At 42.7% G+C, this 17,500-nt stretch overlaps 2 protein-coding genes across 3 annotated transcripts in view; one reads left to right on the plus strand and one right to left on the minus strand.

The window, feature by feature from the left end:
• The window catches only part of rpl23 (ribosomal protein L23), a 279,577-nt gene that overhangs the window by 189,607 nt on the left and 72,470 nt on the right, over positions 1-17,500 (minus strand). Inside the window, exon 6 of one of the 2 annotated variants that reach the window (XM_060891907.1) lies at positions 830-840. The exons of the other annotated variant lie outside the window; for it this stretch is intronic. The gene's annotated coding sequence lies outside the window, so the exon portion shown is untranslated. Of the gene's footprint in view, positions 1-829; positions 841-17,500 lie in introns of those variants that run through there. 2 annotated transcript variants of the gene reach the window in all.
• On the plus strand, positions 335-1,441 carry hspb9 (heat shock protein, alpha-crystallin-related, 9). The gene has a single exon (XM_060891903.1). The coding sequence runs from the start codon at positions 459-461 to the stop codon at positions 1,059-1,061; it is 603 nt and encodes a 200-aa protein (XP_060747886.1). The 5' UTR covers positions 335-458; the 3' UTR covers positions 1,062-1,441.

The raw sequence follows: 17,500 nt of genomic DNA on the forward strand, positions 1-17,500 counted from the left end.
GTACGTTTAACTCTAAAATATTACAATAAGATTTCATTTTTTATCATTCGTTTTTTCCGATTAAATTAAAACGCACATGGCGTGTGACGTGTTTCGGGAAATGAGCTCATGTCCCGCTGAAGCGAGTCAGACTGCTGAGACGGTTATAATTAGCTCACTGAGCTCACTCTCTGTGGCATGACTGAGAGGTTAAAGGTCGTCAGCTCAGGAGAAAGAAGAGCCCCAAGACATAAATTTCTACACGACGGGTCAAATTTAAACACGTCTTCTTTTAGATCGGTGAGCGTGAGCATGCTGATGGTTCTGTGATGAGCTCAGAGGTGTAATGAGAGAAGCAGGAGGAGGTTCCTCACTGGAGCTGGACGAATATATATAAAGCACAACCAGGCAATCTGGAGCTAAAGCACTCAGCCGAGAGCACAGAAGCCTTCGAGCTCAAGGAAAAAAGAAAGAGGACGATGAGCCAGTCCATCATGGAGAGCCTGTTCGGTAACGATCCTTTCTTCGAGGACGAGTATCTGCTGTGGCCGAGACGCTGCGGCCTGGCCGAGCGATTCCTGCGAAGCAGAGAGCAGATGATGGAGAGTCTCGGGGTGGACGTCGGAGACCGGCTCATAAACAATCTCTTTCAGAGCCTGGATGAACTCTTCTCCCTGCCGCCGTCTTCTATGTCGTCCTCCACTTCGTCTTCCACGTCGTCCTCCAAATCGACTTCCGCGTCCACCGCTGGACTCGCAGGCCCGAATGTCTTCTCCCTGGACGCTCGCGGCTTCTCTCCAGAAGACATCGCCGTCACCGTGTGCGGCCGAAAGCTGGAGGTCAAGGTGTCGAAGCCGAGTGGCACGGGTTCGTCCTCTGCTGCCGGATTCTCCCGCAGCGTGGAGCTCCCGGAACACATCAATCCATCCGATCTCACCTGCACACTGGGGGACGACGGCTTCCTGCAGATCGAATCTGAGGTCAAACGGGCCGAGTCGGATGAGTGTGAGGTCCCCGTGCGCTTCAGGACGTCGCTGGACTTCCCCCTGAGCAAAGACAAAACAGAGGAAAAAAACGACTAGAGACTCCACACACACACACACACACACACACACACACACACACACAATGTTTTCCAAATGATGTGTTCTGTGATTTGTAAAAATGTATTTATCTCATCCTTAAGCTTTTACACCCTCAACATTAGTTCTCACCAACAATAAAAATGTGTTTGTATTTAATTATTACTTTTATTTTATTTAATCAGCATCTGAGCTCAGAAATCATTCAGAACTAAAGACACCACTGTGGGATGGAGCTCATAACCAACATCAGCACGGACTTGTACTTACTTTATGATTCTCTTTATTTCTCATCTCTTTTTTTTTTAACAAATTGATCGTCAGAATTTTCACAAGTCTTTAACTATTTGCTCTGAGACGAATAAAATCATCAGACTTGACTGTATTATTCTTCAGAGCTTCAGGATTATCAGGTCCCAGTGACAGCGGGACAGATGTCCACACAATCACACGTTAGTGTGCGCCCTCTGGTGGTGTACTGATGAACTGTCCGTAATACTCACGACCTAAAGAGCTTACAGAGCTAATCATAAGTGCACTTAAGTGTTTGGGGGAAACCCTGAGTGTCTTCTTCTTCATGAGAAATGCTTCAGTGGTTTAATGTTTCGACTGGAGCTTTAATAGTTTTCAGGATGTTCTCTGTCACCAGAGTGAATTTGACTCATGATGCATGGAGGGAAAAAAAAAGAAAGAGAGAGAAAAGGAACTACAAAAGGACCAAACCTTGGTGTTATTATAGATAATTACAGTCATCACATGCAAACATACTGTACATTCACACACACACAAACACACACACACACACACACACAAACACACTTTTTCTCACACACACACTTTTTCCACACATGATGCAGGTTATCTTGTATTTTGAAGTCCCAGATCTTCTTAAACTTCTTAAAATCATTTTCAGTTCAAAAAGATCTTCAGTTCCGATTTTCCACCCCAGGACCAGCATGCATTTCTAACTGGGACTAAAGTAAATAAAGTAACTAAAGAATCAAACTACAACGACGTTCACACTGACTGTAGACTCTGTAGCTGTTATTTAAAGCGACCATGTGTTGGATTTATAAATGTCAGAGTTGTTTATATGTAAATAAGCAGAAGGTTGCAGCAGGGTTTAATTTCCAACTACATTAACCTCTGGGACAGTAACAGCAGTGTGAAACCTCCAACTACATAAACCCACATGAGGATGAGGTTCCCCTTTGTGTCTGGTTCCTCTAAAGGTTCCTCCCTTTACCATCTAAGGGAGTTTTTCCTCCCCACAGTCACCTGAGTCACCTCAGACTTGTTCATTGGGGATAAATACAAACACATTTAAATAGATCTAATATTAATCTTTATATTAATCTTTATATTATTCTTTATAATAACCTTTAGTTCTATGTTTATGTTCTGTAAAGCCGCTTTGAGACGACGTCAACTGTAAAAAGCGCCGTACAAAAATTAACTTGAATTGAACTGAATTGTATTGAATAAACCCAGGACTGTGTTTAGATGAAGTTTGTAATCACATCAGGAAATATTTCAGTTTCATAAAACTCATAATCTAAACCTCGCTACTGCATTAGAAGTGTGGAACTTTCTCTAAGCCAGGACTGAAAGCAGGGTTCAGAAAAGGCATTTTTACTATTCTGTATAAAAGATCATGATATAACAAATACTAATAAGTCTATAGCCATCATCATCATCATCATCATCGTCATGCAGCAAATCTTTACAGCTGTGTCAATAAAAACGTCCAGATGAGGAGAAAAGTCTATAGATCAGTTCTTTTGTGCTGTCAGATGATGGTGCTGTAGACATGCGAGTGAGAGACGACACACGGAGAGACGGCACACGGAGAGACGGCACACGGAGAGACGGCACATGAAGAGATGACACGGAGAGACGGCACACGGAGAGATGGCACATAGAGAGATGGCACATAAAGAGACGATACGAGAGAGATGGCATGGAGAGACGGCACACAAAGAGATGGCACACAGAGAGACAACACACGGAGAGACAACGCACAGAGAGACGACACACGGAGAGACGACACACGGAGAGACGACACACGGAGAGACGGCACACGAAGAGACGGCACACGGAGAGACGGCACACGAAGAGACGACACACGGAGAGATGACACACGGAGAGACGACACACGGAGAGACGGCATACGGAGAGACGACACACAAGAGACGACACATGGAGAGACAACACACGGAAGGACGGCACACGGAGAGACGGCATACGGAGAGACGACACACGGAGAGAAGGCATACGGAGAGACGACACACAAGAGACGACACATATAGAGACAACACACGGAAGGACGGCACACGGAGAGACGGCATACGGAGAGATGACACACGGAGAGACAACACGCAGAGAGAGAGCGCACAGAGAGATGACACACAAAGAGACCACACATGGAGAGACAACGCACGAAGAGACGGCATGCAGAGATACAACACATGGAGAGACGGCGCACGGAGAGACGACACACGGAGAGATGACATGCCGAGAGACGGCACACAAAGAAATGGCACACGGAGAGACGGCACACGGAGAGACAACACACGGAGAGACAACACACGGAGAGACGACCCACGGAGAGACAACACACGGAGAGACAACACACGGAGAGACAACACACGGAGAAACGGCACACGGAGAGATGACACACGAAGAGACGGCACACACAGAGACAGCACACAAAGAGACCACACATGGAGAGACAACGCACGAAGAGATGGCATGCAGAGATACAACACATGGAGAGACGGCGCACGGAGAGACGACACACGGAGAGATGACACGCCGAGAGACGACACGCGGAGAGACGACACGTGGAAAGACAAAATGTGGACGACACATGGAGAAACGACACGTGGAGAGACGGCACACGGCTGAACAGCACCTCGCACTGCTGTGAATTAAACTAAATATCAGGTGTCATATTGTCATGTTTGTGTGTGTGAGTAAGATGCAGACCGTAAGACTGGAATTTCAACAGAACTGTAACAAAATTCATTTCAGGTCAATTTAATTAACTTGTTTAGTACTTTTATATAATAAAATTATATATATATATATATAATAAACAATAAATAATAACAAATAAATGAAAATATACATTTAAAGTTTAAAATTAATTTAAAAATTCAAGTTGCTATTTATCTCTAACATTTATCCCTAATGATCAAGCCTGAGGTGAAGGTGGTGAGGAAAAACTGCCTGAGATGAAATGAGGAAGAAACCTTGAGAGAAACCAGATTTAATAGTGAACCTCATCCTCATTTGGGTGACACTGGACAGGAAATGTAAATAATGTCCTTTCTACAACAGTTTATAATAGTGCAAAAGTGCAACCGTGAGCTCCTGAGGAACAAATGAGTCATCGTGAGTCAAACTCTGAGTTCACCACAGACCCAACACTAATTCCTTCCTGTCAAAGTCTTCTGCTGATAAATCTTTTTCTTTTCGGTATCAGATGATCATCATGGGTTCAGCTATTCAGATAAAGAGTCGTTCTCTCGGAGCTTCTGAACGACCAATCAGAATCCAGAATACAAAAAATACATACACGGATTGCGATGAGAGGAGCTGTAGCATGAAAAATATAATAAATAAATAAATAAATAAATAAATAAATACAAACTACGTACCCGTCCTGGTCGTTATCTACAATAATATTCAGATGTTAATTAATTTGTTGATTTCCGTGGAGTTAAATCTGTGCATTTAAAGCATAACACATCTGCTATGAGTTAAAAAGTTAAGAGCGAACGAGAAACAGCAAACTTGTTTTCTGAAAAAAAAAAAAGAAAAGAAAGAAAGAAAAACAGAAAGCTATTGTCAGAATGGACAGCAAGGGAATTACACACCACAGAGTGGAGATGAAAAGCCTCAAACGCTGCCATTACGCTCTGTTCCCCAGAGGGCCGAAATTAGAGGCAGGAAAGGTTTCTGTGACATTTTAGGCCTGAGGAACACCATTTGTTTTCGCTGCCGCATGGCTCCAAAACACAGCGGTTAATATTTGATGCTCCTCGACCTCTGGCAGCAAGTGCAGGAGAGAAAGTGCAAGTGGCTCCTGCCTAATTAAAATGTCATTGTGGTGGGGATTTTCACTCAGATCTCGCCACAGAAAAGTGGGGAGATGGAAGAGAATGAGAGAACAAAGGTGTCTGTCTGTCTGTCTGTCTGTCTGTCTGTCTGTCCCTTGACACATGATCAGCAGGAATTGACTGTCAGACTTTTTTCTGGACTTTCAGAAAGACACACGATGCTGAAATGTCAAGCTGAACTCAATGACTCTCAATCAATATCCAGTTTGACAGCTGATTGATTTTAGATAATTCACTCACTCATTCATTTTCTACCGCTTATCCGAACTACCTCGGGTCACGGGGAGCCTGTGCCTATCTCGGGCGTCATCGGGCATCAAGGCAGGATACACCCTGGACGGAGTGCCAACCCATCGCAGGGCACACACACACTCATTCACTCACACAATCACACACTACGGACAATTTTCCAGAGATGCCAATCAACCTACCATGCATGTCTTTGGACCGGGGGAGGAAACCGGAGTACCCGGAGGAAACCCCCGAGGCATGGGGAGAACATGCAAACTCCACACACACAAAGCGGAGGTGGGAATCGAACCCCCAAACCTGGAGGTGTGAGGCGAACGTGCTAACCACTAAACTACCGTGCCCCCCTTTTAATTAATTCAATTTCCATTTAAAATCCGCCCCAGCTGTCATGTTCTGTGAAAAACAGCACATTTAATATTCAGAAATTCGACCAATTATATAAAAGTCTAAAGAATACTTCTATATTTTATAAAGAAACAGTTTCTATATCAACCGAAATATCGTTCTGCCTCAAAGCACTTCAGGTTTTTAGTCACTGACATGTTGCTGTGGTTTAGGAGGCAGTGGCACTTGCGTCTTCTATCGATTCAATTTAATTTGTATAGCACTTTTAACATCAGACGTTGTCTCAAAGCAGCTTTACAGAACATAAGAAACATTACAAAATTAATATTAGACTTATATTTAAATGTGTTTGTATTTATCCCCAATGAACAAGCCTGAGGTGTCTGAGGTGACTGTGGCGAGGAAAAACTCCCTTAGATGATAAAGGAAGGAACCTTTAGAGGAACCAGACTCAAAAGTGAACCTCATCCTCATGTGGGTGACACTGGAGGGTGTGATTATAAACTGTTATAAACACCAGAGAGTGTTATTATGAATAATGTCCTTTCTACAGTTAGATACAGTCTGACAATTGTGTATTGATGAGGAGGTCATTGTGCTCAAACACCACATGAAGTTCTCTTCACATCTTCTCTTTGAAGGTCCGAAATCCACAACCGGCGCTGGTAACATCTCTTGGTGCTTCGGGATCCCCATAGATTTGGCATTTTCTTACTGAAGGTCCGAAATCTTTATGAAGTGGAACACAACCGGAGCTGGTGCATCTCTTGGTGCCTAGCATGTAACTGAATTATGTAACGTTATGGTGGCCATCTTGGAAAACTGGAATGAGATCGTTAAAGCATTTAGTTTTACATTTGTTCTCTCTCGACTCCCACAGACTCAAGGTGAAAATGTGATGCAGATGATATTAAAGAATTAGAGAAAAATTAAATTATGTTAATAAACAACTGGGGGGCACGGTGGCTTAGTGGTTAGCACGTTCGCCTCACGTTGGGTTGGGACTCCGTCCAGGATGTATCCTGCGTTGATGCCCAATGATGCCTGAGTTTAAAAAACAGCCCCTACACGTACAAAAGATCAAGACCTTTCACCCTGAAAACCAATAACAGCCAAAAATATAAGGTTGATGTAAGATGTGTCTGGCACTCTTCCTTCAGCAGAAACGATTAAAGATCTAATCAAAATCTAATCTAAACACATTCAAAACACCTGGTGTAAACAGCTACATGGTATAAATGTCCACCTGCTAATACCAAGTATGAACAGGAGTCAGTGATCACAGATGGATCTGGATCTGCTGGACCTGAGCATGACAGTTCTGGTGCAAATGTTCCTGTTGCATAACTTCTGGAAGGAGTTTCTGGTCAGTGGCTAGATGATGTTGGTGTTTGCTGATTGCCATGTTCAGTGGTTGATAAAGGGTGGTGCTGTGGTGAAGATGTTCGGTGCTGGTAGCTGGGCACTGATGATGTTTTCTTTCAGACACCACAGAGTTTCTATACCACACTGTCATGGAGTTAGTGAAGTTGCTCACAATGGGGCAGTCATATAAACTGGTGAGGCAGATGAACTTTCATGTAAAGATGCTCTTGCGCTTTTCTAGCCAGAATAGAAGATACGATTGATGTAGATGAGAGAGTGTCTGCTGTGTCCTTAATGAGCTCTTCGGACTTCTTGGTATTAAGGGTGAAGTTGCTGGTGGAACACCAGGCTACCTGGTTTTGGATCTGCTCCCTGTTGACTGACTCATCATTATCACTGATGTGAACTACCACTGATGTATCATCTGCATACTTGAAGATGTTGATGATGATGCGGAAGCACAAATTAATGGACACATCACACAACCCTGTGGGACACCAGAGGACATGTGATTTCTAAAGTGCTTCCTAAAGTATATGTTGTTGTTGTTGTCCAGATGGTTGAAAGGTTAATGCAGTGCAGTGGAAATGATATCGACTTGTTCGGGTGGTAGTCAGATTGGTAGAAGTCCAGTGTAGATGTTCAGTCTGCTATTGGGGCAATTCATTGCAATATTGGTGAGTTCAACTTGGTGAAAGACTTCAAGCACACTGCAGTAGAATATTTAGGCACTACTATGATGGTTGTTGTCTTTAGGCTTGTACGAACAGTTGATTGAGCCAGTGACAAGACCTGTACCAGCTTTCCAGAACATTCCCCGTTCTAATATCATATAAGAACGAGTGCATGAATATAAAGCTGCACTCCTTTCGGAACGCTTTGCTATAAACCACAATGTGTGCTACCCTGGCTCTTGTATCGGCGTGAGCTCTATCATCCGTGTGTTGCCGAACTCTGGGCTGTGTCATCTCGTAAACTTCTGATGGCCTTGTTAGCACTTCAGCACAAGTGCTATGTAATCTGGTGTAGAGGGAGTCAGCATGCCAAACCCAGGGGTGAAAAGTATCGACCCTTAATGAGAGACTGCCGTGTTGTCTGGCACTCGAATGCCACTGGGAGAGGAGACTTCAATTCCTAGAACAGGCCGCTTCATCAAGGAGGCGACTCGATTGCATCGATTCCTGCACTTTCATTCTCACAACTGTCCATTCGTTTGTCTGTAATTGTCTGGTTTAGGGTTTCTGAAGCCATACAAACAGAGACATCGTGGTCAGGTCTGTAAAAGTTACACAGTTGCTCCACAGACTTCCTGATGTGATTATACAAACATGTTGAGAAAAATGTAGAGAAGCTCAAAGTGGATTAATGTTTAATGGATAAATATTTACCATGTTGTATTGGCACCCAATAAAAAAGTGCAATCTGTTCAAACATACTGTACATAAACAATGCAATTTTATTTTAAAATTCTTCTGGGTTGCTGAACAGAAGGTCAGCAGTTCAAGCCCCAGCACTGCCAAGCTGCAACTGTTGGGCCCTTGTGCACGACCCTGTATCATGGCTGACCCTGGGCTCTGACCCCAATAAGGTCTCCTTTTCCTTCTGCACTGAGGCTCTTCATGAAATGTCTAACAAAGTTCTTTTGTTTACTGCCGAATCGATGCATTTTAAATGCTTTAAATTCTCAGTTTGTGGACGTGGACATGATTCTTCAGTCCAGACCACAGCTTTCCTTCAGGGTTCAAATCTAAACACTGATGTAGCTGATTTGCTGTTTTTATGTGAATGAATCATCACCGTGTTTATCTATGGCCAAGTCCGAACGACATGGCAGAAGAAACCATGTTTTGGCCTAAAACATCCAGGTACTTTACAAAATACTTAACAAGACTTAAAACAAAACTTTGTGAGTTGTGGTAGCCTAGTGGTTAAGGTGTTGGACGACCAATCGTAAGGCTGTCTAACACAATTTTGGAAGGTTCAAATCCGAGATCCACCAACCTGTCAACCGCTGGACCCCTGAGCAAGGCCCTTAACCCTCAGTTGCTCAGTTGTATAATTGAGATAAAAATGGAAGTTGTTCTGGATAAGGCATCTGCTAAATGCTGTAAATGTCTCTTTTTCTTTCATTCATTCATCTTCTATCGCTTATCCGAACTACCTCGGGTCACGGGGAGCCTGTGCCTATCTCAGGCGTCATCGGGCATCAAGGCAGGATACACCCTGGACGGAGTGCCAACCCATCGCAGGGCACACACACACACTCTCATTCACTCACGCAATCACACACTACGGACAATTTTCCAGAGATGCCAATCAACCTACCATGCATGTCTTTGGACCGGGGGAGGAAACTGGAGTACCCGGAGGAAACCCCCGAGGCACGGGGAGAACATGCAAACTCCACACACACAAGGCGGAGGCGGGAATCGAACCCCCAACCCTGGAGGTGTGAGGCAAACGTGCTAACCACTAAGCCACCCCCCAAATGTCTCTCTTCTTTTCTCTATATATGTGGCTGATGTGTTTGACCAAAAAAATTCATTTTGGTTCATTTCAAAAATGTTAGCATTTGATCGAACACAGATTTCTTGCTAGAAAGATTCAAGCCAAGTCAAGTCAAGAACATAATGTATAGCCTGAGAATCCAGTCCAGAGCGAGCCATTTGAAACACAGCCCAGTATAATGGGCCGAGAAATGCAGACGATTAAATGAAAAAAAAATGTAGATAACGTGTCTCTCTACAGCAGTGGGAGTCTAACTAAGCCACTCCTGGAAAAACACCCCACTTTTGCGATTCCCCTGGAGTGTTTCTCATTTCAGAAAGGGCAGAGGAGATAATTGGAGCGATCAAGCGCACAGAAGTGCCGTGTAGATTTGAATTAGATTGCTTCGCCGTTCAGCTTTTACGAGGCCGTATGACAGTTCGGAGCGACAGCACTGACAGCGTGACATGTGGCTTGGTGTGTCAAAGGGAAAAAAAAACTGCTGTAAGCTCAGTGTACACCATCGGGCACAATCCCCAGTGGCTTCACATTAGTGTGTTTTTCATATAAAATAATGTAGTGTCCAGTAGAGTGCAATTTGGTATACAACCCCGGTAATAAAGATATATTCCACTGGGAGTGTTTGTGTGTGTGTGTGTGTGGGATTGGAGACATTGAAGATCTCCGGTGGCGTTTCCATTTCCAGCACCTCATGGCACTTTAATGATTATGACTACAACCTCAGTAAATCAAACGCTCACTGCTGTTATCTGACATCTGAGGACACTCATGAAATAACTTATTAACACACACTTCGGTGTTAATACCACACCTTTCTAGCACTACAGAAGTGACATTTCTTCTCGTATTGACGTTCAGCGTGACCACAAAAGCACAGCGTCAGCGAGACGGGTTAAAAGTTTGGTCACGTGACACTTCAAATATTCAAAAGGAAGATTTATATAACACGGATACGTAGCAGAAGAATGAGATACAACTTAAACAGCTAAACAGTGTTGTATGTAACGGTGTACAAATACTTCGTTACCGTACTTAAGTAGAAATGTCACGTATCTGTACTTTACTTCGCTATTTAAATTTGTAAACTTTCACTTTTACTCCACTACATTTCCAAGATAAAATGTAGACTTTTACTCCGTTATATTTCCACTAAACATCTTCGTTACTCGTTACTACAAAATAAAATCAGAAGAAATGTGTGCAACTGTAATAAGGGAGGTTTGGTGAATCACTGCTCCTAGACTGCATTACGCACATCCGCATGCTCTACGTAGAAGCACAGGGACGCGCAGCGTGCACGCGCAGTCAGAGCTGGAGGCGTTTATCTATAACGTTAATCGGCGGAAAGCCGCAAATACGGCAACCAAAAGCAGTGAAATGTCACTATTCTTATTACCAGAGTTGTAGCACAAACAAAATATTAATGCAAACAATCCACTCACTCACTCATTTTCTACCGCTTATCCGAACTACCTCGGGTCACGGGGAGCCTGTGCCTATCTCAGGCGTCATTGGGCATCAAGGCAGGATACACCCTGGACGGAGTGCCAACCCATCGCAGGGCACACACACACACTCTCATTCACTCACACACTACGGACAATTTTCCAGAGATGCCAATCAACCTACCATGCATGTCTTTGGACCGGGGGAGGAAACCGGAGCACCCGGAGGAAACCCCCGAGGCACGGGGAGAACATGCAAACTCCGCACACACAAGGTGGAGGCGGGAATCGAACCCCGACCCTGGAGGTGTGAGGCGAACGAGCTAACCACTAAGCCACCGTGACACCCAATACTAAATAAAAATAACATTTATTGATTTGGTCTTTGTCTTGTGAATATTTTTTATTAATGACTGCATTCATTGGACACACTTTTGTAGAGAATACACACACACATGAACTGATCTGATTCAAGACTGACATCATTACATCATGCATAAAATTTTGGTGTCCACTTTTGCCATTTTAAATAACACCATAACTTTTGGCTTACTATGTAGTCATAGAATATATAAAATAAAACTCTTCTTGTTTTAAATTCTCACTGAGGGCTAAAACCCCCTAAAGATGAGACCCTAGAACCGCCCCTGATCTTATGCCTACAGAAAATCACTGAAATTTTACTTTTTACTTTTACTTCAAATACTTAAGTACATTAAATATCAGAAAATGACTTTTGATACTTAAGTACAGTAAATATCAGATACTTTAAGACTTTTACTTGAGTAATATTCTAAAAGGTAACTTTCACTTCTACCAAAGTCTTTTTCTAGTACGATACTTGTACTTTTACTCAAGTATTGCTTTCTAGTACTTTATACAACACTGTAGCTAAATATTCCCAATGTTGCAGTGTTATGTAGCTAAACAGCTCGGAGATCAGTTGTGATGGTGCTCGTGAGAGACAGAAACCAACTGGAAGCCACTTCAGATAAAAATGTCAGACAAATGAGTAAACCTAGTCGGTTGGGACTTCTGGGACGTTTTTAATCAGTATAAAGAAGCGTCTGATGTCGTGTCTGTGAGTCTGATCTAAAATAAATCAGACTCTGTCGTTCTTTCAGTGTGTTTTAGACGTGTGTTTGTCCCTCTGTTGATGATCTTACACTGAATTTTAGTGTTGAAGAGAAATCTGAGCTGCTTTTTAGATGAACAAACACTCGGAGCTTCTCAGAGAGCAGAAATGGGTTTGATATCAACATTTACTCTGAACATACAAACATCTGTGTGGAGAAAAATAACTGTTTATAATTGTCTGGATCTTTTCTATGAATCTATCACCTGTAGTGTTGTAGAGAAAAACAGAAATAGTGATGAAACCCTACAAACCTGTTCAGTCATCAACACGGACATGAGGAAAAAAAGGAGAAAACAACATTTTCTGGAAAATAGCCACAACATTGATTGATTGATTGATTGATTGATTTGCATAATGAACAATTCAACCATTTCTGATCAGTTTGGATCGTCGGATCATTCAACAAAGCAAGAACCAGTTCATGTAACAGCTACTGAAGGTTCTGCTGTGAAACAAATAATAGTCATGTAGCAAAATTTGTTTACACAAAGCAAGGCATGACTTCAGGCGAGACATCCTGTCATCCCACGAAGACAAACAACACTGATTACGAACGATGCTGCAGGAATTTTTCAGCTCGAGGCGAAACACATTCCATTCAATTATAAATGAAATAATAAAGAAAGAAATCTCCAGGTTTCTCTTTTCTGTCTTTAGGCAGATATGTTTTTTTTTAAAAATTTATTTTTTTTCTTAAGGCTTTATCCATCCATTACATATTAAAAGCGTAGGAAGAAAGAACGCTCAGATGTTCAGTCACATTAGAAGACTTGACCGATAACACGTTGTGCTTTTATTTCCGATCGGTTTATGGATTGAATCACTGACTCGCTTCAGATCGATCAGAATGTCAGTCCGGTTATAAATTCACCAAAAATCCTTTATTCATCTCCATCATTTTTAACCTGCCTTTGTTTTTTCATGGCTTTGGTTTGGGGTTTCAGTGTCAAGAACACAATTCCATCAACAAGTCGTCGGATCCTTGAAACCCTCCAAAACCCCTTCTTACATTACGGAATAAACAAGGTGATAAAAATCGACGTGCCGGACCCTCTGGGGATCTCCAGCTAAGGGTGAGGTCGTGATGAGCTTTCTGCCTATCACAAGCCTGTGAACCTTTAAGCCTGATCTATTTTAGTGCGTCGCTAATAACTAAGGCAAGATCCATAAATACACTAGCTACAGGCTAACTTTGTTAAGATTGACAGCGCAATGACACGTAGCACCTTTATACATTGAATCCATGGGTGGAGTCAGAAATATATCAACTGATGGAAAGCTCATAGGCTTTCTGTCCTAGCATGATCGCTGTATGCTAACTGGGAATTTAGAACAGACTCTTTTTTGGTTAATGATTGGTGCAAGAAGATTGGATAATTTGGCAGATTTGTATTTGGTCTGAAAATGGATGCTCATGGCTCTATAAGCACATGCGTAACGACTGTCAAAGGAAGTCCTGGAGGCTCAATATACATCAGCAGGATGTAGTCTCTGTCCTGTCTGCTGCTTGACAAATTAGTCTTGGTTGAGAACTCAACCTCAGCACAAGACCTTGATTGATTTGGCTAGTTTCACCGCATGACTCTCAGCTGCTCATGAATGTGAAATGAGCATTAGATCAAATTAATATGAAAGCAAACAGATGTCACTCATGACACGATTCATAGCGGCACGGTGTACGATCCGATCCGATGACCGTATATGGTGATAATTCCTGTGCTGATTTTTCAGTAGCTTCCAGTGTCAGCGCTTTCTAAAAGTCCGAAATACAGCTCTAACTTCGGACATGTTCGGGACAGAGGACTTTCCGATTTGCCGTTTTTCAGGAACGTTAGTTTCAAGTTTCAGATTTTTATTTTATTTTCTTTCTAGAGCACATTTTACACAACCGAAGTTAACCAAAGTACTTTCTATCCAGACAAAAGAATGAAACTACCAAAGAAAAGACAACACACACTTCTAAAATGCATTAAATGACTCAACACAATTAATACAGGAAAGTCGATTTTCTGGTCTTTGATTGATATGTATGTTTGTTGTGGAGCGTCTATGATTTGGTTGGTTATGTACGATGCTGTTAAGTGGTAAAGCAGTAAAATGACTTTGGCTTATATTTAGCAATATACTTAACACATCAAGGACACTATTGGCCTTCCTCTGGCTTCTGCTGCCAAAGACGCAGTCATGTCTGATTTCCCCAGAAGAAACCCTAGCCGCCAGGACCACACTCCCTCCTGCTGTTTCCTCTTCAGCGCTCATCGTGTTCTGCGTCAGCTACAGTGAAGCACACGGGATTGTAGAGCTGTACTAACCGCAGGGAAAACCCTAGAGCTCCTCTGGTTTTGGGAAGACTTCCAAAAGGCTCCTTTCCGCTCACACAGCCGAAACAGGGTGCGTGTTTATTTTGGCAAATCCAGAGCGCAGCAGGACTCAGAAGGCGGCTGGAAGAGAAGTAGGAAGAGTTTTAACTGCAGGGGAAAAGACTGAAGTTATCACAGAAACACTAAAGAAACAGTATAAATGTTACCACAGTGTTTAATCTTAATTCCACCGCTATTTTGACGTCACAAGGAACGGGTCACCTTTCACTTTATCCCAGAGGATTTAATCAAACATTGCTGACACTGAAAGAACTTTGTTGTTGCATCAGATACGCCTGAGCACATCACATTACCTGTACTCAAATACACTTCAGCTCAAAACTATACCAGTCTTTTTTGGTGGGCGATTTTTTGTTTAAGCCGAAACTCATACAGCTTAAACCCGTGCAGATAAAACTCATACAGACCAAACATTTACCTGGTTGTAGTCATTTTCTTGTCTTAAAAGTGCCTTTTAAATAAAACTGGACTAAATTAAATAAACACAGTGTCGCAGTGAGGCAAAGGCGAGTGAGGATCCAAATGCAGTTCAATCTTTTATTAAACCAAAGCAAGAAACAGGCAAACAGACGGGCAGGCAAAACAGGGCAGAATACTGAGCAAACGGGAAACAGGAACATAGACACAAACATCCAACAACAACCAACACCAGGGAAGTGAACAAACAGAGTAGATATAACAAACAGGAACCAATCACAACGCAGAGACAATCAGAGACTAAGACGATACATCTGGGGGGGAGATAGAGTGCAATTAGTGTCCATGGTAACAAATGAGTGGGCGGAGCAAACAATTAACAGCAAGGCAGACAGCAGACAGAAACAGGGCAAAACACGGACAGACTCATTACACATAGAATACACAACATATCTATTACACACAGATGTCCATGCTGCTTAACATATTTTATTACATTTTACATTATTTTATAAATAAATGGTGCTTATAATACATAGAAATTTCTTGCTAATACTCAATTCTCCATCTGTTTTAAAAGAGTAAATTGACGGATCATGTAGTGTTTACATTTAATGACAATGTTAGCTTTTTTCTATCAGAGTCTGTTCTGTTGTTGCAGGTGAGGTATCCTGCTCCTACAGAAACATTTTTTTCCAGTGTTTAAAAGTTATTTAGCGGCGTGATGATAAAACCCACTTGACGCTTGACCCTTGACTTCAGCACCTCTGCTGAGCTGGGAGACGGCCACCGACACGTCCAGGCGAAAGTAAACAGAGCCACAGGTGGTTGGACCTGTCAGCTTAGCTAAAGAGCAGAAAGAGGAGGCTACGAACTACAGGGAGGAGGAGGAGGAGGAGGAGGTAACTATCAACTGTTGGTTCCATTACAACTAACATATCGGGAAATAGGAGTGTTATGAATTTATATTTATTTACAATTTACATTTATGAAATTAACACAGATTAAGATAAAAGACATGCAGTCAAAGACATTATAAAATATTAATAAAAATGAAGTTACACCTCCTTCACTGTGACTGATATATAAACAGGACACTCCTCCTTTACTGGGACTGATATACAAACAGGACACGCCTCCTTTACTGGGACTGATACACAAACAGGACATGCCTCCTACACTGGGACTGATACACAAACAGGACACGCCTCCTTTACTGGGACTGATACACAAACAGGACACGCCTCCTACACTGGGACTGATATACAAACAGGGCACGCCTCCTTTACTGGGACTGATACACAAACAGGACACGCCTCCTTTACTGGGACTGATACACAAACAGGACACGCCTCCTACACTGGGACTGATACACAAACAGGACATGCCTCCTACACTGGGACTGATACACAAACAGGACACGCCTCCTTTACTGGGACTGATACACAAACAGGACACGCCTCCTACACTGGGACTGATATACAAACAGGGCACGCCTCTTTCGTTGGGACTGATACACAAACAGGACACGCCTCCTACACTGGGACTGATATACAAACAGGACACGCCTCCTTTACTGGGACTGATACACAAACAGGACACGCCTCCTTTACTGGGACTGATACACAAACAGGACACGCCTCCTACACTGGGACTGATACACAAACAGGACACGCCTCCTACACTGGGACTGATATACAAACAGGGCACGCCTCTTTCGTTGGGACTGATATACAAACAGGACACACCTCCTTTACTGGGACTGATACACAAACAGGACACGCCTCCTTTACTGGGACTGATACACAAACAGGACACGCCTCCTACACTGGGACTGATACACAAACAGGACACGCCTCCTACACTGGGACTGATACACAAACAGGACACGCCTCCTACACTGGGACTGATATACAAACAGGACACGCCTCCTACACTGGGACTGATACAAAAAAACTGTACAATGAGCTAAAATATGATAGAATTTAGGGAAGAGGGTTTCATAAGGAGATACGACCGATTACCTAACAACCATGATCATAGATTAGAAGGATTTGGGGTCATTATTCTTTCAGATTATTCTGTATTTATACCCCATCTAATCTAATCTAATCTATTTTAATCTAATCTAATCAACATGGTACTATTAAACATCATTGTTCTTTTCATGTCTGCTAATGAAGCAAGCGAGGAACATTACGGAAGATCACATGTCATGTCCGAGTCCGGACTGAGCGAATTAAACACAGAAAGAGTGAAGGAGCAGGAAATAATTACAAAAGGTGAAAGAAAGAAATCTCTACCTCCATCAGGAAGGTGAGGGAAGAACGAGAAATACGTCAATACACATTTATGTAACAGTCGAAGCATCTGGTGTTCACTGAAGCCTGAAATGTTTGGAGCTGTTGCTGTATCTTAATGAATGACTGACATGGTGCGTAGACAGAGAGCTCTCTGACGCAGG

This window comes from Tachysurus vachellii, chromosome 18 (genome assembly GCF_030014155.1).
Source record: "Tachysurus vachellii isolate PV-2020 chromosome 18, HZAU_Pvac_v1, whole genome shotgun sequence".
Lineage (NCBI taxonomy): Eukaryota > Metazoa > Chordata > Actinopteri > Siluriformes > Bagridae > Tachysurus > Tachysurus vachellii.